At 39.8% G+C, this 25829-nt stretch overlaps 1 protein-coding gene across 2 annotated transcripts in view; it reads right to left on the bottom strand.

The window, feature by feature from the left end:
* Nucleotides 1–25829, bottom strand: part of LOC119027991 (adenylate cyclase type 1-like) — a 48525-nt gene that overhangs the window by 6339 nt on the left and 16357 nt on the right. The window contains exons 5-18 of one of the 2 annotated variants that reach the window (XM_037113443.1): nucleotides 24747–24874; nucleotides 21342–21500; nucleotides 18623–18764; nucleotides 17135–17290; nucleotides 14272–14466; nucleotides 12841–12938; nucleotides 12569–12653; nucleotides 10435–10536; nucleotides 9235–9491; nucleotides 8920–9046; nucleotides 7935–8051; nucleotides 2327–2473; nucleotides 1780–1878; nucleotides 1486–1600 (exon numbers count right to left, since the gene is read on the bottom strand). In XM_037113443.1, coding sequence (XP_036969338.1) covers nucleotides 1486–1600; nucleotides 1780–1878; nucleotides 2327–2473; nucleotides 7935–8051; nucleotides 8920–9046; nucleotides 9235–9491; nucleotides 10435–10536; nucleotides 12569–12653; nucleotides 12841–12938; nucleotides 14272–14466; nucleotides 17135–17290; nucleotides 18623–18764; nucleotides 21342–21500; nucleotides 24747–24874 — 1927 coding nt within the window. The remainder of the gene's footprint in view (nucleotides 1–1485; nucleotides 1601–1779; nucleotides 1879–2326; nucleotides 2474–7934; nucleotides 8052–8919; nucleotides 9047–9234; nucleotides 9492–10434; nucleotides 10537–12568; nucleotides 12654–12840; nucleotides 12939–14271; nucleotides 14467–17134; nucleotides 17291–18622; nucleotides 18765–21341; nucleotides 21501–24746; nucleotides 24875–25829) is intronic. The other variant, XM_037113444.1, reaches the window with a different exon arrangement.

The following is a 25829-nucleotide window of genomic DNA, read 5'->3' as shown; positions in this document are numbered from 1 at the left end:
AAGACTTGTCAGAGCCAGTGTCAAGTCTATATATATAATATAAACACTCTCTTGTCAACGCTGTCTGTGGTGTTTTTAAACATCTGAGCTGAAGTCTTTTCAACAAATAGGTCTAATGATGAAATAGTCAAAGTGTGTTGCTAAGCCTTCATAACTCTTTCATTTATCTGTCATTGTGTCAGGGTCTTACCAGGTCAAATCCTGACACTTTGAATGTGTTTGCTCTCATAGTCTTTACAGAATCAGAATCATTTGTGTGATTTCAGTCTGACCCAAATTTCAGGTCTTGTGGGCTCTCAGTGAGATCAGAACCAACTTCGTCTCATTTTCACCTATTTTGATATGCAAAATAAACACATTAAAACACAAAATATGTCCAACAACATCTTGCATTAAGAGTTTAGCAAATGCAAATTTCAGTGACATCAACAAGTGATCTATAAAACTCCTCAACCAAAATCTGCTTCTGTACTTCATGTAGGGGAGATATGAGACTGACCAGACCTGGATTTAACATAAGTTTAAAGACGTGTGAGCGCTGAGGTTCAGAGTTGTTGGAGCCACTTGTGGGTCACCGGCCTTCATTTGGGTTGCTAGCGTTAGGTGAACCTTGTTGGGCTTGAGCTCGCCATGTTATGATTTCAGCATATTTTTTGAGCACGCAGTACCTTTGAGGTTATTCTGGAGAATATTCTGGGCAGTAGTTGTCATGGTTTTTGATTGTTGCAATAAAAATGAACATACATTTGTATAAAGCAAGCACATTTACACGCATAAATCACACACATGCTGATAGGTGTATTAAAAACTTGAAAAATATCCCTTTGAGGTAAATGATGATGGCAGGAAAACAAAACAACTTCATGTTTTCACATTTAAACACAGAAGCAGACAGGCTGGTACAAACTGACTCTTTAAAGACTTTCTCATGCAACGACTCACAAATTGGAATTTGTTAAGGGAGTCTGGTGATATTGTGGTCATGGTTGGATCACTTGGAAATAAAACAATGATTTTAACTGCATGACTGTGATGATATGTTTCTGCCTCGTCTCCACAGTCCTGCAGGTTCTCATGGTTGGACAGAACAAATACAGCCAGGTCAGACTGTTTTTTTGCGCACTTACTGGGAATCCAGCATTACGCAGTTTTCCAAAAGTTACGTTTCTGCAAAGAGGGTTCAGCCGAACACACAAACACGGAGCCCCACAGTCTGTAGACAGGATGGCACTGTATACACCAGGCTACACCGGGATTAAACAAGGGCTCCTGCAGCAGGCTCCCCACAGGATACCCAACACAATGGAACCCAGAACTTCAGGTCTCGCTGTGACGAGCTTCCTGGAGGGAATGCTCTTTCTGTGATGCATTTCCTTCCAAACTTACCGGCACTGAGCGTAGATGGTGTCCAGTGCAATAGGTCAGAAGGTCTGACACCAGTGTTTGTATATGTGTGTGCAAGTGTGTGTGTGTCGTTTCACTCACCCACTCTCAGGACAAAGTCGTTGTAAGACTGGTAGTTGATGGCATCCAGGACATCAAACATCTCGATGGCAAAATCTGACACTGTGCATAAATGTGAGGTGATGGACTTCTTCACCTGTGACCCAGAAAAACACGCACATATTGGAATGTATGCACAAGTTTGGAAGTGATGTTAACTTCCAGTTTTCTTTCCCTGACATAATTACATGTGTTCTATGTGCATACCACCTGGAAATACTCTAAAGAATGCTTAACTCTGAGGGAGATCTAAATATTGATACTGCATGTGTGTACCTTGGAGGCAGTTGTAGGAACCAGCCCTACTGCAGCCATGTATGTGCTGCCAATGGTCTTGATTTTCTCAATATCCCTGTAGCACTCTTTGTCCATCAGCTGGAGGGGGGAAAAATAAGAAAAAAGGGTCAAAAAAAGGGGGAAAACATCAGAATCACAAATTTCAAATTGGTGTAAACTGTCAGTTTAAGTTCATATGCATTATAGGCCGTGTGTAATGCAATTTAAAATGGACTATTTTTACATGTTTGAGTAAATGAATGCTTCATGTTCCTGATTATAGATTGAAGCAGGCCAAAAGTCATCTGTAAGTAATTCCTTATTTTGAAGGACTTTCCCAACCGCAACCATTGCTTATTATATTGCATCTATAAACATGGTAATTTTTTTAAAGCCTCAACCACGGCCACAACGTCGTATTTGAAATTGACATTACAGAGGTCATATTTCTCTTCAAATCCTCCAGAGGCACAGCAGGCAAACACGAGACCTGCAGGGAAAATATATAAAAGCTGCAGATTTACTACAGAACTAAAGATTTATTCACCTCATCAAAGTCAGCAATGATCTCATTGAGCAGCCGGAGACACTCGACACCCATGTTGTTTCCATCCAGCTCGATGTAAAAGTCATTGAAGTTGGCGATGGAGGCGAACAACACACCGACCTGAGCATAGGACTGGTAGTACAGGTCCTGGAGGGGAGACGAGTAGAGTCAGAACTGGATAGGAACTGGTCACGATTGTAGTTTAAGTGCACACCTGAAGAAACTTGTAACTTCTGTTTTAAATACAGTTTGTTTACTCCTGTGCTGGTTTTTCAAAGCTCTCACCCACATCTCACAGTGTTCCTTGGGAAATGGAACTGACATAGGGTCATCACATTTTACAGTGCTATAGTTAATCTGGAACTCGCAGTGGCGGAAGAAGTATTCAATACTAAGTTAAAAACTACAAGAATTATCAGAAAGTTGACTTGAAGTATGAAGAGTATAAGTAGTCATAGTGCAGTAAAATGCTCCCTGTCGGTGCTTTGACATCATATCTGAGTTTTGTGATTAACAAATCATTAATATTAGTACTGCTTCATGCTGCATTTAACTGCTGAGGATGCTTAAGTTTGAGGTCATTTTAACTACTTTATACACTGTTGGGTAAGCAAGGCATCATAAAGATCATCACATGTTTGTAGTGTGGCTCTCCTGTGAGAACCACAGATCTTTACGATGTTTCATCATGTGAGAAAAACGGCCTGTTTCCAGCTTTATGACGATGCATTTTCCAAGACTTTATTTGGCTGAAGAGGCCGAAGTAGAAATTGAAGGCACTTATACTTCACTTGAGTATTTTCATTTTTATGCAACTTCTTCTTCTTCACCACATCTCAGAGGTTAATATTACACTTTTTACTCCATTACATGTATCTGACAGCTCCTGTTACTTTTCAGAATACAATTTGTCCATTGAAAACCATGTGTATCCAAATGTGCTGACTTTGAATGTTCATTTTAAGTTGAGGGATGAAGAGTTCCTGTATGCAGCAGTGATGAAAAATGTCCAAAAATACATATTACTAGGAATGTTCACAGTGTGGTATTGCACCTTTACTTGAATAAACCACCATAGGAGGCATTAACCTCTGCTGAACAGCTCATTATGACATATAATTTGCCTTCACAAAGTAAAACAAGAACAAACATTATGGCCTTTACTCCCATTGTAATCACATTCAGGTTCATTAGAATGCAACCTATTCGCAAAGTTAGTCCTTGCAAAAGCTGGACATGGGAAACTTGTATCCTTGAGCCAAAGGAGTGACATTCCAACTGTGAAAGTGTTTGCACATACAGAGCTTTATGATTCTCATGAATGTACGTGTATTTTGATGCAGAAATAGATTTCACAGTGAAAGGCATATGCACTGCAGCTGCTACAGATCCAAGATTCAAATGAGCTTCATTGTCTTGTTGTCTACGACAGCAAACTCATACTTTTATTTGAGGTGCCAAGTCATTCAAAAACATTAAATAGTTTTATAAATCATTTGAGACCTTTTTAGTTTCAATTTTCGCAGAAACCTCAAGAACTCTCTGGCGGCCACTAGTTCTCATCGTAATAAAAAACGATTTTTCAATCGCTGTTGGAACAGTAAAACTTTGAATTCCTGGCAGCAGAGTCCCACTGAGCTGTGTTATGAATACAGTGTAAAGGTGAACTTTAGCCCAGAGGAAAGAGAGGAAGCCTCTCTATACACTGCAGCTCCGAGGGGGTCATCAATGTGCCGGAAACATACTTTCTGACTTCCTGCCTGCGCCGCCTGATGCACAGCCCAACGATTTTTAAAGGATACGAACTAGGAACCAGGATGCTCAGTAACGTCTGTTCATGGTAGAATATCAAGTCCTGAACAAAGTCTACAACAAACACTGACCTGTTACTCTTTTATGTGTTTTCATTAGTTTTTGATTAATGATGGACTTATGTGTGGCTACACAGGAGAAACCTGTTTGTTTTTAATCTCTTCAGAGGTTTGTTGATACATTTTCTGTAGCTCTGTGGGATCTTTGTCAGTTGCGAGAAAATGAGTCCACATGATGTCATTGTGATGTCATTAGGATGATTTCAGTACAACTGGGAGCACTGGATTTAAAAAAGGAATAGTGTACAAGGAAAGTACAGTCCTTGAGTCATTTTACCTTTCATTACTGGAAACACATGGACAAACAGACAAGGTGTGATAAAAAAAAGGTGCATCAAGGTGCATCTTGGTAAATATACAATCCCGCATTTTTGGAGCTCAACCCATGAGTGACCTAAAGTCTGGATATCGCAGCCTCTGCTGCATCCATTTTGACCGCTCTTACTTTATCTTCCGAATCCTGTAACATCATGATAGTAAAACTGAAATCACTTTAAATCTCTTTAAATCTATCCTGAGTAAGCTGCAATAATACATTTTCTGCAAGTTTAATTTGACCATGATCTAAGTTTCAACAGGCAGATAAATTCTGTTGACAGGTCCAGCTTCTGTCAGCTCAAAACCAACGCCAAACTAAGGCATTCACACCTTCTGATTTGAGAACAAACATATTCTAAAATGGACTGCTGTATCTCTCTCTATCTCCAGGCTACAATTTCCCATCAACAACTAGACTAAAACTGCCTGGTTACTAACTAGGCCACAGTGGCAGCAGGGTCAACTTCAAAATCCTCCCGATTGTCCAGAAATCTCTCCATGGTCTGACCTCTGCATACATCAACTCATGTCTTCTCACACCCTTATAGAACCTCCAGACTCTCCCACTGTTGCATGTTGGTTGCACCCTATTTATAGAGAAAAAAGGCCAGGAACGGTGCTTTTTCTTTAACGTCTCCTCGGCTCTGGAGTAGCTTCCTGTGGGCCATTAGACAGGCTGCATCTATTGATGCTTTTAAGTTGACCATCAGGTCCATTTGCAGGATTTAATCACCTGTTAATATCTTTTTATCTTTTTATTATCTATTTATTGGATTTTTACGTTGTCATTTTATGAAATATGTTTTTACGCCTGTATACATACATTTGTCTGTCTTTGTGAAGGATTTGGTGCAAAACCTGTTTGCTTTACGAGTACTTTATACTGTAAATAAAATAAACTTCTGTAGATTGGATTCTAACATGTCAGTCAAAGACCCATGTGTTGCCAATGTTCTTGCAACTTTTGAGCTCATTATGCTAAATTACAGCCCCAAAATATTTTCTAATATGCTAAACAGGCTGAATTCTGACTTGCAACCTCAAAGCTATGTCCAAATTGCAGTTTTCTTCTAATGACATAACATATTTTGTAGTATATAAAGTTCCAATCGTCATTCAAATAAACATGATCCTTCATAACACAAGATGAAAACATTTACTATTATGTAGTTTGCAACAGTAAAGCAAATTTTAGTAACTGATGCTATATTCGTCCACATATCTTAGTTACTAAACACATATTCTAGTTTTCAGTATTGGAATGTGAATTGACCTCCACATTGTTTCTCTTGATAGTAATTTGAAGATCCCCTGACAGGATGTATTGCACAGTTTCTGCCGGTTTTGACCCATTAGCTCCATACTTTGTGTTTCTGTCTATGCTGTAACTCCTACACATCTACAAATACTTGCAGGTCTGTAGCATGAATGATCCGCGCGCTTTAGCTTCAGTGTTTACAAACAGAGCTCATCCTCCTGGGGGGCTTTGAATTTCCTGACAGGATGTATGTTTTAATCACTTCCTGAAAGAGGAGGGGGACGAGGAAGGAACCGAGATCAGTGGAGGGGATGTTCATCAGTCAGTGGACACACAGACATACGGGGCTGTCAGCTCACACTTCCACTTCAACACCACAGCACACGGACAGAGAGGCAGTGCCATTGTCCCAAACAGCTGGGAGAGTTTCCCACAGTAAGACAGAGCATTTATTTAAATTATTCAACATTTTATTTTGCATACAAATGGCCAACTGTCCTCCTCTTCAGTTGCCAAAGCAGCAGATTGATTACCAGCCTGATTTAAGGATCTAAATTGATAGATTTTTTTGGGAATGCAGCTGTATGTGCTAGCTCAAAGGATAAGTTCACCCAAATTCAGAAATTCAGAAAATTCAGTCACTAACTACTAACTACTGACTAACACTAAACATGTTGGGCGCCTCACAGCAAAACAGCACTGCAGCATTCCTCTAAACACCTGAAGTAGATGGAGACTTTTTATAAAATGTAATATAACAAGCTCCAAAACTGACTTGAAAAGAAGCTATTTACATCCTCAAAGCATGGTCAAGCTCATGAACCCACTTCAGTTGGAGTGCTTTTAGCTAAGCAGCTTTCCACCATTTTCTGACATTTTATCAATTGAGAATATCATTTACAGATTAATTGGCGATGAATACCGTTTGTTAGTTAATTGCAGCCCTATAACATGCTTGGATACTTGAACATTTGAGTTTGTCCACATTTATCTTTTTTTTGTTTTTTTAGTTATCATAGTAACATACATTCTGTGATAACAATTTAACAATAATCTTATTATGTTTTTCTCTTATATCCTTACATTTAAAGGCTTGTTTAAAACTGAAATATAGTCTTTTAAATGCATGGTGGAGCTAGGAGCCCAAAATAGCTCATAAGTGAGTACCAGACAATGTTTCCTTTCATACATATGTCATCTTATCTTATTTTTTGAAACGTTGTGTTATTTTTCTAAACATTTCATTAATGTTTGCGTTTTCCTTGTGTAATAGTGTTTACTTTTACCCCCCTAGGCTTGGAGAGGTCATTCAAACACATAAATCTATTTTATATTCAGACGAACAAGCAAAAGAAGGTACAAATACACAAAACCAGCTTCTCCCGGGTGTATGAGGAAACACTGTGAGTAGGGGGTGGGCGGATCGATCCAAATATCGATAGTATTTATACCAAAGTGAGTACTGGTATCGGATCAATACTAGCGTGATGACATCGATATTTTTGTTGTAGTTTCTCTTCTATAAGTTCAGCAAATCACTCATATTTCTTCCCAGAGTAAGCACATCGTCTCTATGTGCAGCTCTCCTCTCCACCTCTTTCACTCCGCTCACTTCACAGGTAGCAATTTCTACAAGTTATTTCCAGCATTAATTAATGTTGTTAGTGTAATTGGTGGTCAGAGATGTAATTTTAGCAGAGTGATTAAACTATTATCATATATTCAGATACTGGAACTCAAAAATGTATACATATATTTAGATATATAGCCTACTTCAAACCTGAAGTATGAATATGGAATATAGAATATGGAATGAATATGGAAAATAATAACCCTTTTATGTATCTGATGAAGGAACATTAATATTCCTATTTAGGCTACATGCAGGTAGGTTATAGATTTAATTATGTTAAATATTGTTTTCTTCATAGGCTAAAATCTTTGTGCTGTGTTTTATTATCATCACAATCATGATCAACTAAACAAAAGTACAAAATCATTCAATGATCAGGAATTTTCAAGTGAAAAGTATCGGTATTGGCCATACTGGTCCTATCGGATCAATAACAAAATAACAACCCACCCCTAACTATGAGGCATTAACTCTCCTTAGACTGATGATCTGTGGTGGACAAGCCTACACACGCCTGTGGATGCTCACCATGTTCCTGGGATTTGACATGAGGAAGTGCTGAGCCACATGAGCCGGCAGCAGGTTGAACAGGATCCTCTTGTTGTCCAGCTTCACCTTCTCCATGTCGTCTCTCTCCTCCTCCGCCTGAATGAACAATCACACAACACACACGCACACACACACACACACACACACACACACACACACGCACACACACACAACACGCACACAACACACACACAGGTGGAGACAGAGAGGTGAGACCTCACAGAGTGGTATGCAGATCCAAAGCGAAACTGATGCTCTATTGTTCAAACACAATACAGCTTCAGTGCAGCACAAAGCTCACAGGGAGATGTAATAGCTGTTCCTTATCACTAGAGGGAGATAATGATTTGCAAACAAGACAAACTCTCACTGTCATTCTTAAAATAGAAAAAACACTGATGATCTACTGAGACTGAACCGGACTGCATGCAAACACACAAACACACATTATACCAAAGTGTTTTGAATGACATTTTTTCAAAATTCAGGCAGAATAATTAAGCCAATTTCATTTTTTTAAATCAAGTTGTTTCAGAATTTCTTAGATATGTGTGCCTGTTTTTGTATTTTGCTTGATTACCTAAAAAATTACAAAAGACTGAGGTAAATATACTAATATAATATATACTACGAAAACAAAGATGCATGAATTCATGATAACATTAAAAAAGACAGAAAAAAAAACTTCACAACTGCAAAAACTCAAAATCTTACCAAACATGTATGTCAACAATTTGGTCAAAATATCTCATTACACCAGTCACTTAAGTGTCATTTCAGTGACATTGCAACAACCTTATTTTCACTTAAATATCTGAGATTCTCAGCATCTGTATGACCCTTTATTAGGGATGTGGTTCCTTGACAGAAAGACCAACGGCTGCAGTATTAATACAAATTAAAAGCTTTAAGAGCTTTGCGCTTGTATGAGCAGTTACAGGTGTGTTATGTATGTCAGACGTACCTGAGTTGCCCACAGGTAGTCGAGCCTCAGCTTCAGGTCCAGCTGTCGAGAGTGAAGAGCCAGAGCTCCAGAAAACAATAAGACTGCCAACACAGGATCATACCCCTGAGTGTGGAGAAACCCTCCTCTGAAAGACACAAGAATGGGTTTTTGGTTCCTTTTACATACACACACACACACACACACACACACACACACACACACACATATATAGATATATACTCACAGGCAAATATGACACAAATTAAACCATACTGGACCATGAACACACATTTTCCCTTATTTAACAAAAAATTACATGTATCCCCGCCTCACCCGACAGCTTGCCGATAGCCGCTGGTCTCCATGACAACGGTGTAAGTGACAGAGAGGAGGAGGAGCAAGAGGATCTTGGGGAGCGAGGATACGCGGAGGTAGGGGACGAGAGTGAGGGTGCCGGCCACACAGGACAGCAGGGCGTACGCCATGTTGGGACAAGCTCTGTCCACTCCTGTGCTGTTGTCATCGGCAGGGACGTCCTCCACTGAGTCATTGGAGTTTGTCCCAACTCGCCCCCAAGGAACACATCCCACCTGGAGGAAGTGGGCCACATAAAGCAACCACTCACCATTAATATGAGTGAGCTTATTCATTTTAGATGGTTTATTACACCGTCTATGATATAATAAACATATAAGATGTGCAGTTCTGTTGGAAAGGTGGATTTAAATGTCTCAGCTGAACTTGGGAAGACTGTAAGTTGAGTAATCATTTTTTTGAAGTTTTTTTTAATTTACAAGTCAGTAGCCTGACAGAGATGGTAGCATGGCTGCAGACTCTCAGTCTTGTTGATATATTTCTTCCTACAAGTTGTTTTCAAAGAACCTCTTCAGGCTCTGGTTCCTTTTTGACATCATTTGTAGACTTGATTAATTAAAACACACACACACACACACACACACACACACACACACACACACACACACACACACACACACACAGAGCCTGATTGAGTTCTGGAGCTGATGCTGACATTAACCAATTTTCGTGAAAAATGTTTTAATGAGTATTTTACACTTGAACAATAAATGTTTTATTCTTCTGAGACTCTGCAGCACCATCTGCTCAGCTGTGATTCGTTACTCTGCCAACTAATGTACTGCAGAGACGTGCGAACAATTAAGTCTGCTGGATGAACAAGGAAATATCAACTCAAGTATTTTTTTTTCTGCATTTTGTATTATTTTGTTTTATTATTGTTATTTTTATCCATCCAGCATTAGTGATCCAACTGTGTTGCCCTGTGGCCTTGGGGTTAGGAGAAGGGCCATGAACGACTCCTCTGTTTTTCCATCTCTCTCTCTTTCTTTTGTCCTTTGTCGCCAATGTTTTAATCTGTTTGCGCCTTTTGATTTATATATTCTTTTAATGTCAAACACTTTTTAAATCAATTCTGTACAATATTGCGCTTATCAAATGATCTTGAACTTCAGGACATAATTATTAAATATATAAAATAACTGGTTGGGATCTTACCGACACACTTACCACACAGGCCTGGGTCACAGAGTAGGTGAGCAGAACGAGGAATATGCAGAGCACCGTTCGGATCTGGATGGTGAGGCAGCCTGGTTGGCACTAAAAACAGGGAGAGGGGAGGCTAGCGATTCAGTAAATTAAGCACCTGTTTATCTACCTCAGTAGCATTTTAGACACATCATTAGCCAGGAGTGGAGATGAAATGAGTGCATTTTGTGACGTGGCTCATTATGTGCAGGCCTATTAGAGAAGACGCTTAAAGGATATGATGACAGCTCAATGTAGCATGACTCCACAGTGTCATATAGAGGGTGTGAACGTGATGTCAAAGCAAATAGAAGTTGTCACGGTCACACCAAACTCTGCGACAAGTCTCCGGCAATCAGCATCTGGAGTGTCACATTTACGGAGAGAGAAGTCAAAAACCCTGCACACTGTTGATCACTTTATTTCAATCCTCAGGACTTCATCAGATCAAATTTGCATGAGCAAACAGGGCTGGGACCATAGACAGAAAATATAGCCCCTAATAAGAGTTTATGATCCAACACAGCTGACTTTGTGGAGTGTAAGAACTTTCTCATAACAGTTATTTAACACTGTGCTAAAAGGCACCATTAAAATAAGTTTCCAAGTTTCCATATGAATTTTAATGGGATTTCAAGAAAATTGGCAAAACAAAATGTGAAATAATGCTTGTTCCCCTCCAATACTGTTATGCAATTATTAGGAGTTGGTCACTGAGATAGGCAGAGGCTGGCACCAATATTCCAGTTGGAAAAACATTACAGGATTGCAGAGGAGGAGGTTGTCAAAGGAGTTAAAATGATAGCTGTCTGAACCTATTCAGAAAAGGTGTTCCCATCTCTTATTAAGTGCATTAACTCTTCTCATGGAAGAAAACAGACACCAAAAGCCAGGATTTAAAATTTTCTGCAAAATTCTGGATGTTTTTAATTTTATTTTACATTTTCAGTTGACCTTCTTGATGTGACGCTACCTGAGTTACAGTCTCAGAGAGACATTTTTTCGTGTTTTATGTGTTTCCCACACATTAAACTATTTGCAATGCGGTCGACCACAAAATCAACAATGGCCACCACATACTGATTTTCTATTTTTGGACCAGTGCGTCCCATTCTCATTCACTGAAAACAGTGCACCTGTCAATGGATAGCATGATGTTATATACTCCGATTCAGTGGATGGCGGTGTGGTTTTTAGTCCACCAGTAAAACCAACAAAGGCTATGAGGAGGACTATTTAATGCAGTTGGCTTTACTATAACTTCCTCCGCAAAGAAGATGGCTGGCCTCATCATTAAGGTAAAGGCCTTGAAGCCAGTTGTTGTCGTGGCCAAGCTGTGTAATTACATCGTCATGTGATGCACTGGGGACTTTTTCAAGAAAGCTAACATTGTGAAAGACGCATCTGTAAAATGGTAATTAAAGCCTCACAACCCCTGCGAAATGACTCATTTTAATGTCAGAATTTGGGCAATTCAGTCCAATAAAATTTGGAGTGTCTAGAAGAGCTGCCTGGTTACAATGTATCCCCATCCAGGTTAGTAAAGATATACTATGAAACCTTTCCACAATAAAATCTATAAAAACAATGAGATCTGTGTTATGTCTGCCTGAGCCACAACAGATTGATCGTTTTGCTTTCTTCTTTTTCTTTGATTTTTTGCTTTAATTGAGAAACTCCCAGGAGCAGAAAATATTGTATCGTTTATCCAGAAAAAAATGCCAAACATTCCCTGTTTCCAGCGAAACAAATGTGAGGATCTGTCATTGTGAAGCGGTCTTATCTGCAGAAAAAAACTTTCCAACACCATAAATAATGATTTCACACATTTAAGTGTGAAAAAACTGGCAACATTTCAACAACCACTGCTAACGCACAGATTACTGTTGATTCCCATGGCATCTTTATTGTCAATATCTTTGTTTTCTTTCCAGTATCACTACTCTCACTATTCAGAGAGCAGCCACCTGATGCTCTGTTTTGCCACTCAGCTGTTTTGTATAGGGTTGTATCAAGAGAAAAAAATGGCATCAGTGCGCACCCTGCGGACCGAGGAGTGGAGTTTCTGAGCAGAATGTTGCAGGAGGAGGTCTGTGAGTCCTACCTGAACACTGGTGAGATGCAGGTACATGACACAGGCCACGTGGAAACACACACACAGCACCAGCAGCAGCAGCACCAGCATCCCCCTGAGAGAGCAGAGCAGAGGAGAGTCCAGAATGAGAAGGGCTTCACCTAGTTTTCCACCGACTGCAGTGAAAACACCTTCTCTTTAATGGTCTCACTACACCACAGCGAGATCGATCCAATTACACTACACGAATGGATAAGCTGCAAATGTGGAGGAGTGTGTGGTGAGTGTGTGAGCGTACATACTGTGGGATCATGAGCAAATAGATAAGGCCAAACAGAGCAGCGAGGATCAGAGAGAGAACCACCGCACTGATGAAATGGTCATCATACACCTGGTGATACTGAGGAAAATGAAAAAAAAAAAAAAAACAGAGGGAAAATGTCAACATAAGAGGAATTCCTCCATCCATCCTGTCAGATGTTTATCTGGATCTAAGAAGGCACAGGTAATATATCCTTTCCTGAGGGGGAATCATCACCTTACAAACAAAAAGCACATGTGGGACACAGTGTAAAACCATCATTCTTAATGTAGATGCCTATTATGCTCCTTTTCAGGTTCACCTATTATTTGGAGTATTTACTAGAGTTCTACAGCCTCTAGCCTCTATAAGGCCCGCCTCCCAGAAAGCCCAGTCTCCCCTGATTGGTCAGCTGCCACAGGCCAGGTTTCTGCAGGCTTGGGCCTATATCAAACAATTTCTATGAAACTTAGAATGAGGCCAGTAACAGTATCAAGGTGATTTATGGAGTTTCCAGATACTTAACTAGCGTTGCTGCTAAAGTAAGTGCAAATTGCTGTACGGTAGGCTAGTTACTGTGGCTCAGTTAGCTGAGCATGGAGGTTAGCAGTCCTACTTGTTGACTCAGCCCCAAGGCTTCCCCTGCATGCACAGGACAACCCAGTTGCCACGATATTTCACAACAGCCAACAGACAAACCACCCAACTACTGACCGACCTTCCAGGGGCAATGTGTAGATGTCACATCTACATTTCTGGAACAACAGTTGAACTCTGCAAGCATCTTATGAAAGAAATATTTTTACCGCAGCTGTGTGGGAGTAAATAAACACTTTGTACTAATTTGTGTCCTCAATTTTCTGCTGGGGGTGATTTCCTGACTCCCAAAATATGTTAAAATGAGAAACAATTAACTAGTTTTCGCTGTGAACAGGCTTTGGGTGTCTGGATTGCACAAAGACAAAAACACAAACACTGATACTGAAACACATACACACAAATACACACACACACACATGTGCGCACACGCACACACACACACACACACAGTCCCTGTTCCTTTATGGCTCTGCCCACGCACACATAGGAAACAGATATCGCGTGTGGTGCTCAGACGTTCCCAAATCATTATCTGCACCACCTCCTGAGAGAGGGTGGGTGGATTCTTCATCCACACACGCACACACACACACACACACACACACACACAAACAGACATCTTAGACAACAGGCGTAGGAGAGAGGGAGAGAGGGGAGAAAGAGAATCAGAGACTGTGTAGGGTGTGTGTGAGAGACAGGGGGAGTGCAGTCACGAAGCACGTTACTTTGTGTGTAATAAGGAAAGTATATATTTGTTACATTTTGCATCCTTTTGTTAATAGAAACAAGTTCTCTGCAGATGCTCAGTGTCTGTGCACGTGTGTGTCCTCACTCTGCGCTCTCTCTCTCTGCTCCTGTAGAACAGGGTGATGAAGTTGAGGTCTGTTGTCTCTGACTCGGTCTGCCGCGCTTCGATGAGCCGCCCGATGTAGCGGTTGACTCGCGTTCCTGGCGAATGCTGCACGGTGGTGGCTGAGAAGGACGTCCGACTCCTCAGCTTCTCCGACGCAGTCCGCAGGGCTCTCCGCTGTCAGACACCAAACAGACAACACAATCAGCCTCTGTCTGATGATGAAAAGGCTGCAGCCATGCTGGCGTTCCCCTGTGAGGCTGCAGCGCTTGTCATGTACCACAACACATAAAGAGACAGAAAATTCTACACCTCATTGCCACTGGTGAGGCAGAAAAATGTAAAGCTTGGCCGAGGGTTGTTTGCTAGATTTGCTGCTTTTGCTCTTTTAAAATGAACATTTTCACCAATTCACAAATCTTTGGGCAGGACCAGCTGGTGTACAGATGCATTAATGTACCTTAAATGTGTGGAATGCACATACACAGTCATTGTAAGAAAATAAATGAACGATGGCTAATTACTACCTACAGTACTTTAGCATTCAGTAGATACCTCTGCCAAGGCCTAACAGGTCCCTGTTATCCATGGCACCTTGTTCCCTGATATTTTTCATTAAGATCCATGCATTATTCCTTAGAAATTAAGGAAAATTTTAAAGAAAGTGAGCAACAATTTCTCAATCTGCCCCATTATCCAGATATGAACCAAAAGTTAACAGGGTCTGTTGTCACAGGCAAAAACATAACCGCTTGGCAAAGGTCAACAGCCAAAGAGCCAAATAAAAGCGACATAAAAGCGATAAAAACAGTCCAAAATGTAAAGCAAGTTTAAGTAACGTCAAGCAATTTTTTATTTATCTATTTATTTATTTATTTGACAACTATTTCTTTGTAGAAGCTGTGACTGAGATGGCATTTTAGACAAAACTGTGGGATACCGTATTTAACAAACCTTTTGGTTGAAAGATCTATGACTCCACAACAACTAATGAGATTTTGAATTAGATTTGATAAAGAATGTGTGTATGTTGTCTTTTCCTACATCTGCACAGCTTGGTCTCTACATCTGAAAATGTGAGTCTGAGAGATTCCATGAAAATGTAAATTGCTGTAATTAGTCTTGGATTCTAGTGCTAAGCTATTCATCAAGCTCAGCTGTCATGATGCCACAAACTAGTAAAATCAGACCAAAGTTGAAATTAGATTTTATATAAAAACGTCATCATTCTTTCACAATAACGAAATATAAATCATGTTTTGTATGGTACAGTGTGTTATTATAGGCTGATTTACAGTTTAAGTCTTAACTGTTGGTTTGATTAGAGAGGGCTGTGAGTCAAGTTATCTGTGTCATTTTGGTATTTGACGGCAACAAGATTGTATTAAATGTGTATTAAATGCTTCAACAAAAGAAAAAAAACACTCTCTCACGTAATCACTTAGTCTAGCTGGAGATGACACAAAGACTGTAATAGTATTTTGGTCCTAATACACATCTTTCTTAACAAGCATTTTAAAAACAATTGAGGTGATTCTCTTAAAAATACCAGTGGGTTTCTGGTGCAGTTCCCCTTGTTTCAGGAATTTTGTAGAATGCCGAGCCTAAAGAAAAGGAATTTCAATCTTCAAATCAAATAAATCCACAACCCTGCCAGGATTTGTACAGACTATTTAAGGACAAAGGATTTTGGAGGTGATTGCAGAAATCTAAGCTCTTATCCAGCAGCTTTCTGATTACATTTCCCCAAACATATTGTGCGTCACACTGTTCTGTCTCCCATAGTTTATTTTGGCTGACACTTTCTGCATCATACCTGTAGTCAGTAGAGAGTGGCAGCTCTGACTATTATAATTTGCAGTGTCATAATTCCATTATGAAATTCCACTGTGTCACAACGCTGGGATTTTGGCTACTTGGATAATCATGTAACAATGTGGCTAATGCTATTAGAAGAGATGATACCAGGCTGTGGGTGATTACCAGCAGTCATAATGCAACCTCATCAGAATCATGAAGTACTAATGCCTGGCCGCGCTCACACAGTCGGGCGGATTACAGCTAGCAGGCTATTTCTGACGCCACAACACCAATCGTCAACCTCCAAACACCAACAGTCAATCCTCGGGAATACTGGCGGCACTGTGACTGCACTGCTGCGTCATGGTGGTTTTAAAGCAAATGCACCCATGACAAGAACACATGAATGAGCTCAAATTAATGTCGCAAGCACGGCCGCATCAATACGTACAGTGTCTGCAGATGTACACACACACACTCAGCAAGACTGAGAGCCGTGAGCTGACGTCAGAAGTTGCTCATAATATCATTCCACCGGTTTACTTTTCAACAAGTAGTTGTAATGCAGTGTGTCACGAAATCTAGAAATCCAGATTAGTGTGTGTGTGTGTGTGTGGCAGATTAAGAATCCAAGCAGGATTTTACTCCAATACAAATGGACATACAGACCCATTAAAAGGATTTCTCTCACTACGTAAACCAGCAATATCATACCTATTCTGTAGGCAGGGCAACACTGTACGATTACTTTCATTGTCATTTAATCTGTTGCTTATATTATCAATTTATCTGGTCTTGATTTGTCTACAACCTAAAAATATATATTTCACTGTCATAGAGGAATGAACCCAGACATATTCATATTTAAAAAGCTGGAATCAGACAATTTTGACTTAATAGAAATAGAAATAAATATAAATAATATCACTGAAACCATTATCCCTAATCAGAATAGCTGCCTGATGAATTTAATAGTTGACAACAAATCGTAGCTCTACACACATGAGCAAACACAAACTGACCTGTCTGACATACTTTTACATACCTTGTCGTCATCCTCACAGGTCATGACGTTGGAGAAGGGGATCTCGGCCTTGAACATCTTCCTACAGTGCATCAGCTGCACTAGCAGGTAGCACACTGTCTTAAACTTCATCCTCTTGGCTGGTTTGATGTCTGATAGAATAAGACCTGGAAAGATCTGGAAAAGAGAACAAAAATAGTGAGATGGACAGAACAAAAAGACAGAACTAGAGGCTAATAAGATGTGAAAAAAAAACAAAAAAAACAAACAAAAAAAAAACACTTCAAGTTTTTTTTCCTGTTAATTATCTCCTTACACACTATTGGTGTAACAGATCAATCCTCTCAGCCTCACTGCCTCATGAACAGTTCCACTGTGTGCACTTTGTTAGCTGATGTTTTGTATGTATGTTCAGTTGTTGTAAGGATGTTAACGCACTAACATTGAAGGTTACTTTACATGTTAATTTAAGGTATTATAACATACACAAATATACAAATATAAATCAGTCTATTAGATGTAAAAGGTCTTAGTTCAGTCATCAGTACCTACAGCTAGGAGGTTAAAAAATGTACAGTATGTAGCATTTAGCATCACAAGCTAATTGTTTTAACATATACCACATTGTCTTAAAGGTATTACAACCAACAAAGCAGACTAAATTAAACTCAAAGATATACAAAAAAGTGGGTTTGTTAGTGTGTTAACAGTTAGTGTGTTAGCATGCAACAGCTACAGGAGCTTGAAAACTGATGTTTGCCATTAATGTTTCACATATTGTTTGAAGGCTTTATACCATATACAAACAAAAATAGACTTATAAAGCCAGCAAATCAGACGAAAGTAGACTAAAACGGAATAAATGCGGTAAAAGGGGTAAATTTAGGTTAGTCAGAAAATGGATATGTTGTCATTATACATTATATATCATTTAGTACAAGAAGTATACAAATTATTGTGCTTTAACATGTTTTAGAGTATTGTTGTTTGGCATCGTGTTGGCATGTGTGTGCCTATAGCATGGTAACTTCAACGTATAGTTGAAGCAATAGAGACAAAAATGTGCATTATTCAGTCAAGGAAGAGAGGAAAAGGATGCCACAACATCCCTTTAAAGGACTTTGGAGAATTGTCTCATTTCTCCTATTCATGGAAAAACAGTAGGCTTGAGTGGGAGTTCTACAGTAAACTGTAAGTGTGCACCTTTTGAAACCCTGGATATGTCAAGTGTTTGTTTGTGTGAGTGTGTTTGTGTGTTCACACAAATACTGTGTGCGAGCTCTTAGCTGCGGAATTAAAATGCTACGGCACACACTCAGCTCTAGTTCACATGTACAGTTGGTGTCAGATAGTGATACTAGCCATGTCTACGCCAGCTTAACACATGACCCGCCTCCCTCTCTGCAGCAGTGGATTAACTATTGTAACACTGACAGATCTGTTACCTATCGCGTGGCACACTGGCGAGAGAAAGAGAGAAAATGCAAAAGAGAGACAATTCTGGCATACCTTGCGTCTGTGTGATGGCACGATGAAATATGTCTCTATGTGATGTTTCTGGAGGAAGGCGTGTCTCTCGTGGCCGAAGCCCGGTTCCACCTCGTAGTCTCCATTCAGACACTCCAGGGTGGTCCTTGTGATGTGCACCTTGCTGCGAGCACAAGCAGAGCAGAGGACACAAGGGGAGTTAGTGATAAAAGTCTGGCATTAAGGTCTCAAATCATTATCCCCCTCATTATTTTTATCGGTCTAATAGCCCCCTCGGCTTGCTTAAAATTCTCCACTGCAAAGACATTTTCATCCAAACGTCTCATTTAGTCTGGTAACAACTTCCAAAATCTTAATACTTCACTTGAAACAAGGCCAAATTGAGCCAAGGAGGTGACCTCATTTCACCACTTTTTAAATTTGAATCAGCTTGTTACTGTGTATGAGTTTTCCTGATTGAAGTCACATTCATTTCACTTGTGTTCTGTCTTCACATTTTATGCTGCTGTTACTGTTCTCGCTGAGTAATTTGACGAGACTGGATCAAAGCGAAATAATGTAATCCTACCAATTTTTTAAACCAGATTATGACATAAGGTGACTTTTTAAAGGATAACATTATATTTTTTTTATTTTATTAATAAATTGCATGAAAAGACCAAAACCAACTGAATGAACTGCTGTTGCTGCCTGCGCAGTCAAGGTCTCATATCTCTGTGCCCTTAAACAATTTTGTCGAAAAACGTTCAATTAGAAGCACAACATTTGGATGACATACTTCATTAGCAGCTGGTAAGTATTGTTTTTTTTTTCTGAAACAACTGCGATGGAAACTACAGTTTCTACAGTGTGTACACCACTGGTTATGCTCAGGGATACGGCTCTGTTGTCTCAAATATTTGACGGCATGTTTTGCTTTATCTGATTCGTGTTACGAAACTAACAATATCTCAATCAGATTAGTATAACGAACCACAAAGGTTCAATTTTTTTGTTCTGGTGGCCCCTGTTGAAAAAATAAGCACCACTACCTCCTGTTGTAAAGATCTTGATCTTGACAAAGGAAACTTTGATTTAGTAAAGTTAGTGTTCATACACCTAGGTAACACCTAATCTTATAGTTAACATATTTGTTCACTTTTTACTAAAGTTATTTCCTCATATCTTAAATCTTCACAATTATAAGCCAACAGGGACATATATCTTGATAGCGAGGCCAACATAAAATGTTACGTTATAAGCCAGCTGCTCTGCTGCAATTTGGCAATACAGAAGTATCAACTGCCAAGCCACCAGACTACAGAGCAGCTTCTTTCCTTGGGCTGTGAGACTCTTTGAGTGACAGTCATGAAGAATAATCTTATAGAAACCGCAAATGTTCTTGCTGATGGTCTTCTTTGCCTCTGTAGGTCATATGGTTGCATCACCATTACACTGCGACGGTTTCATATCCAGTTGAAACTTCATTGTAATATGTTTGATGGATATGTGACCTGGAATATTCAGTGGAACAACAGGCTTAGAAGAACTAACTAGGATGATATATTGGCCTGTATTTATATCAGCAAATACTGTCTGTAAACCAGCAAGAAAATGCATTGCAGGAATGCTACAAATCTCATTCCAGAATATACCCCATTAACTTTTGGTGCAGATCTGGATTAAAGGACAGATCAATGACTTCTTTCTCACTTTCTTTTTACCATTCCCAGATAGAATGTTTTCATTAATATCTCCAGAGAAAATGCATGAAAATCATCTATCTTGATTGGATTAAAAGGGGCTGTTGGGCCTTGATCAAGGTAGGCAATCATCTGATCGCCATTCTAGTTTTCAACTGTGAAATATTTTGGTCAAAATTCTTTTACGCAAAAGTTATCTTTTCTTCAGGTTTGTCTTCAAACAATAGTCAGGTCACACTGTGAGCACTGAAGCAGTTTGCTTGCTGTAATCCTCAAAATGTCACCTATTAATATGCCTCCAATATAAGAGATGGGACAAAATCCTCATTCTGCACATTCTTTACAATAAATTATTGTAAAACACAGCCAGAAGTGCTTTGAGCCTCCACACATTTACTATCTTATACACTGTTATTGGATTTTGGTAACTCAATTTGTCTAAATCACATAGTGTCCACCAGGCTCTGAACTACAGTTGCAATGTTTATAATTATAGAAGAAATATAGTGTATGTCACGCAAATGCGAAGATGTTGCTTTTTCATCCTGACCACTGTCTCTCGTTATTACGACAAAAGATCTCATCGCAATATGTCGCATTGGGAAATCTCATGATCATGACACATGTACTACATCTTAACTGTTATAATCAAAGGACATGTATATGTCTACAATCATCCATAACTGCCTTGTAATTATGAGATACAGATCTCATAACTGTTCAATAGTGATTTTGTAATTTTGAGACCTTTTTTTGTAATAGAGATTTATGTCATAATACAGATTAATAATTTCAAGACAACATTTGTTTTATGTCATTTTAGTCAATTTGTTATTTGTTTTTTATCAATAATGTAGTAGTAAAATGATGACAGTCTCATCCTTTGTGGTGGACACCTACACAAAACATGCAAAACTAAGTTATGACTGTGATTGGATGCACACATTATTAGGCTGTATTCTATATCTGTTGCTGGGATGCTGTGTGTCTAATTGTGCGTGTGTGTGTACTGTGACCACTCAGAATCCAGTTTCAGTCAGTGTTACAGTCATACTGACCCTGGCAGCCCTCCGGCCTCCATCACATTCGCCAGTGTGACATCGTTTGACCAGACGTCATACTGCCATTTCCTGAGGCCCAGCACGCCACACAGCACCCGTCCTGTGTGCAGACCAACACGCATGTTCAGATCCACCTCTGTCGCCTCCACCACCGACCTGCAGGGCAGATGAAAAAGAGGTTGAAGATTAATTTCTAAAACTGTACAAACAAAACCACTGAAATTTACCTTCACCACGGAGGCCAATTCATTTTTGTGTATTTTTCTGTTCAACAAAACCTTGAAGAGCACTGTTTGCAGATTAGAGCAAAATTTGGTGGACATTTAGGCAATGGGTCAAAGTATAAGTCACGGTTTAAAGGGTAATTCCATCTCATGGATGAATGGAAAGAATGGAATCTAGCCATAAGTCAAAAGAGTTTGCTTTCTCAGGTATAAAATGACTTGAATCACCCTCATACTTTCTGCATCGTGGGGCCTGAGATAGCCAACTTCTAGTCCAGCCCTCCACTAACTTAAATAGGAATAAAATTACTTCATTTTGTGGTTCCTCTCGACTTTCCAAATGTTATCAAACCAAATGGAGCAATTCCTGACAGTGAAACAAGTCATGTTGTGGGGGATGTAATGTCAAAAAAGTTTTCAGCGTAGAAAACAGGGAAAATAGCATCTTGTTGATGCAATATATATTTCAGCAAAAATTGGAATGTTCAGATTTTAATACATAAAGAGTACAGACTAATACTAAGGGTGCTAATGTGGTACGCATATGCAAGGCTCCAGGTAGGGCAATGTTTCTTGGTCTGTCTGTGCTTTAGTCCTGTTGGATAACTGTTGGTATGACAGTTTGTATAGACAGGCATGGTCCCCAGAGGATGACTCTTTCTGACTTCATCATGAGGTTAAAGTTTAAAATGCTCAATACCTTCTTTGTTTAAACTAATAAAATGATCCTTAAAGGGATATTCCGGTGTAAGTTTAATTCACCGTGACACTGAGTAGGACCCAGCTTCAAGAGATAACGTTTGCAGACCGCTAGCTAACGTAGTTTTAGCATCCTCAGAAACTACAGCACGACAACAATACACTGCAGGAAATGGGTCCAAGTATAAAACCACCATCAAAAAGCCACAAATAATGCTCAGAACAGCACCAAACTTCAGCAACATTAGAAACAGGGTCCCAGCACATATTTCAAGGCATCAAACATTTGATATCGTTGCTGGATTTGTCTGAAAAGACAAACAAAACTCAAGCTGACTGAAGCTAGTGGTCTGCAAACTTTATCTCTCAAGGGGGGGTCCTACTCGGTGTCACAGTGTGTTAGAACATAGATTAAACTTACACCGGAATATCCCTTTAACATGCTAACATTAGATGAAGGCATTAAATATAAAGTCAATTAGGGCTAACACGCTAAACTAAAATGGTGAAATTGGTTAACATCATACCTGCTAAACATCCATATGTTAGCATCACCATTGTAAGCTTGTTGGCATGCTAATTTTAGCTTGTATCTCAAAGCACCAAGATGCCTATGAACAGCTGCTAGCATGGCAGTAGGCTTCTCGTAAGGGTGGTGTTTTTCTTAGGATCTAACTAACTTACTTGAGTTCAGAAATGATGAGCTTTCATACAATAATTTGTTTATCACTGTGCATAATTGAATGCAACTGAACTGGAAATGGATCCAAATTCATTTTCAAATTTTACAAACAATTTGCTACAGTGCCCTTGGGTGGAGAGATACATTCACTAAATAGTTTCTGATTTCAATTCATTCGTCCAAAACTCTGTAGGAGACAGGCTCCTTTTTGACCAACACGAATACAATTCCTCTGGTCTAGATCGCAGATTTGCAGACCTGTTGACCTGTTGACCTTTTTAAGAATATTACCAAGAATTAATGCAAGATCTGTAATGCATCTTCTTAAAATTAGGATAATCTAGAGTGTGTCCATGCCTGTGTCTTTGTTAACTTGTATGTATAGTTGTGCATGTGAAAGAATGTAGGCACATCACCTTCACTTCCTGTTGTGGGGCAAAACAGATGAAGCAGGACGTCTCTAAAACCTCTCCTCTCCAGTGAAAATCACTACACAAAGCGCATCGTCACCAGCGAAAGGTCAGACACTTCAGATGATAGTTTGTGTGTATGTTTACAGGGTGGCGGAAAAAGAGAATGCGCACTGTCCATCAGGCTGAAGGAAGGATGCCTCACACACACACACACACACACACATGCACACACATTTACAGAGGGATGACTGCGAATGGTAGCACCTGTCCTCTGAGATCTACAGCTCTACAGCAGCATCCATCCACTCAGATAGAGCTGCAGGGAAAGGGAAGATGACAGACGAGTGTTCACACGAGGAAACAAGGTAAGGGCTCTCTGTGTGTACTGTGTGTGTATTTGCGCACGTGTGGGCTACCAGAGGGTTTGTCATTGAAAAACTGTCAAAGTTTGAATTTGTCTTAGTTTGCAGACTCTTTCATGCATTGCTTTGTTATGTCCAGAAAAAACAAACCAGATCATGCTGCTTAATTCTGTCTACTCCTTTCACATTTATGCCATTTGTATGTGGGTTGCACTGTGTATTGCACAAACTTAAATGTTAGGCGATTGGCTCTGTGACAGTGTGACAGAAAAGTGCAGAAAGAATTTGTCAAATGACAAAAAAATGCTCCATTTAGTTTAGGATGGTCAAAATCAGAGTCAAAGATATTTGATTTGCACTCAAAGAGAAGCTGCATTCAACAAGCCATCTACTTGGCACCTTCACAGCAATAAAAAAAAATGCAAATTACAAGGGATTGGATATGGGTAAATGTTGCACTTGGAACCAGTGGAATTAGAGCCCTTAAAATACAAGCAATTCCCCCAAGACTCTGGCTATTATTTGAAAACTGACTTGTGTGGTGTGTTAAAACATTTAGTGAAGATTAGGTGAAATTTGTAACTGTACTACTAAGAAAACTGAAATGCGAAAACAAAAACAGGTTACATGAGTTAAAATGTGTTTTATAAATGGTCACATGGAGGCTCTTTCTGCTCTGAAAAAATAAAGATTCCAAATTTCATTAAAATCTGATGATTTCATGAAATATTCCTCAATCTATCTGACAGACCAACATAGTGGACTGAAAACAGAAGTTAGTTATTGGTGGTAACAGTAGCTTCACTGAAAAAAAGCCTCCCACTTCTGTTTGTATCAGTTATAACTTAAGGTCAATGTGTCTAAAACAACAACAGTTCCTCTTCAATTCTTGTCATTCATGCAGATAAGATTAAACCTTGTTTTGACCTGTATGTGTGTGTGTGTGTGTGTGTGTGGGAAGGGACATGAATGTTATAGAGAAGATGTAGATGTGTATTTGTACATTAGTGTGTGTGACTCACGCAATCGTGTCAATCATGTCGAGGCCCATTTCCACACAGCAGTGGGCATGGTCTGCCTTGGGTTGGGTCAGTCCCGACACACAGTAGTAACAGTCCCCCAAGATCTTTATCCTCCTGCAGTGATTTTCCTACAGAGAGAAATGGACAGATGTGATCCGAAACATCCAACATCCACCAGAGACAGTGCGTGTCTACAGGTCATTTTCAGGTCGATTTTTTGCCAAGATCTGTGGCTGCGCTGTGGTAGCAATAGGCGAGACTCTAAATCTCTAGATGACGCGATGAAGCATCGATGCAGCAGCCACGCCACAATTATTTTGTTTTTAGGTGGAAGACGGTAGTTCTCGTGATTTGATTGGTGTGTTGTTGGAAAGAGAGGATACCAGTGAAAATTACTGGGAGCCAGAGTACAGTTATCAATGGTAAGGCAGAAGTTGTGAGTGGTTTTGGTTACGGATTTGGCGCTGATGATGATATTGTCAGATTTATCACAGCTTTGTTGGAGGTTGGCTTGCATCTACTTTTTAATTTCAGTGAGGCTATTGATTAGAGTGGTCACTGATTTGACGGAAATGTAGATCTGGATATCATCAGCATAACAGTGGAGTGGAGGCTGTGTTGGTGAGAGAAAAATGAACAGGAGAGGACCAAGCACCGAACCCAGAGGGACACCTTGAGACAGAGCAGCGGTGGAGGATGTGCAGTTCGTGATCCTGATGAACTGTTGTCTGTGAAAAATGACCTGAGCCAGGAGAAGGCAGTGCTGGTGATGTTCGGGGAGGATTCAAGGGAGGTGAGAATAATGGTGTGGGTAATGGTGGCGAAAGTTTCACTTAGGTTTAGGATGAGAATGCTGTGGTGAGTCTAGAGTCTGACAACAGAAGGGCTGTTTCTGTGCTGTGCTGTGAGTGGAAACTGGATTGAAATGGTTTGAACAGGTAATGGAGATGAGGTGGACTTTGAGTGGGATTGGGAAGACAACAGCAAGTTTGAGAGCACTGACATTATGAGCATGTCACCGTTACAGTTACAGGGTTGGGCCAATTAAAACAATTGTAAATGTAAAACCAGTTAGATGTACAG

The sequence above is a fragment of the Acanthopagrus latus genome, chromosome 11 (genome assembly GCF_904848185.1).
Source record: "Acanthopagrus latus isolate v.2019 chromosome 11, fAcaLat1.1, whole genome shotgun sequence".
NCBI lineage: Eukaryota > Metazoa > Chordata > Actinopteri > Spariformes > Sparidae > Acanthopagrus > Acanthopagrus latus.
The sequence above is the reverse complement of the archived record's forward strand: the minus strand, read 5'-3'. Positions and strand labels throughout refer to the sequence as shown.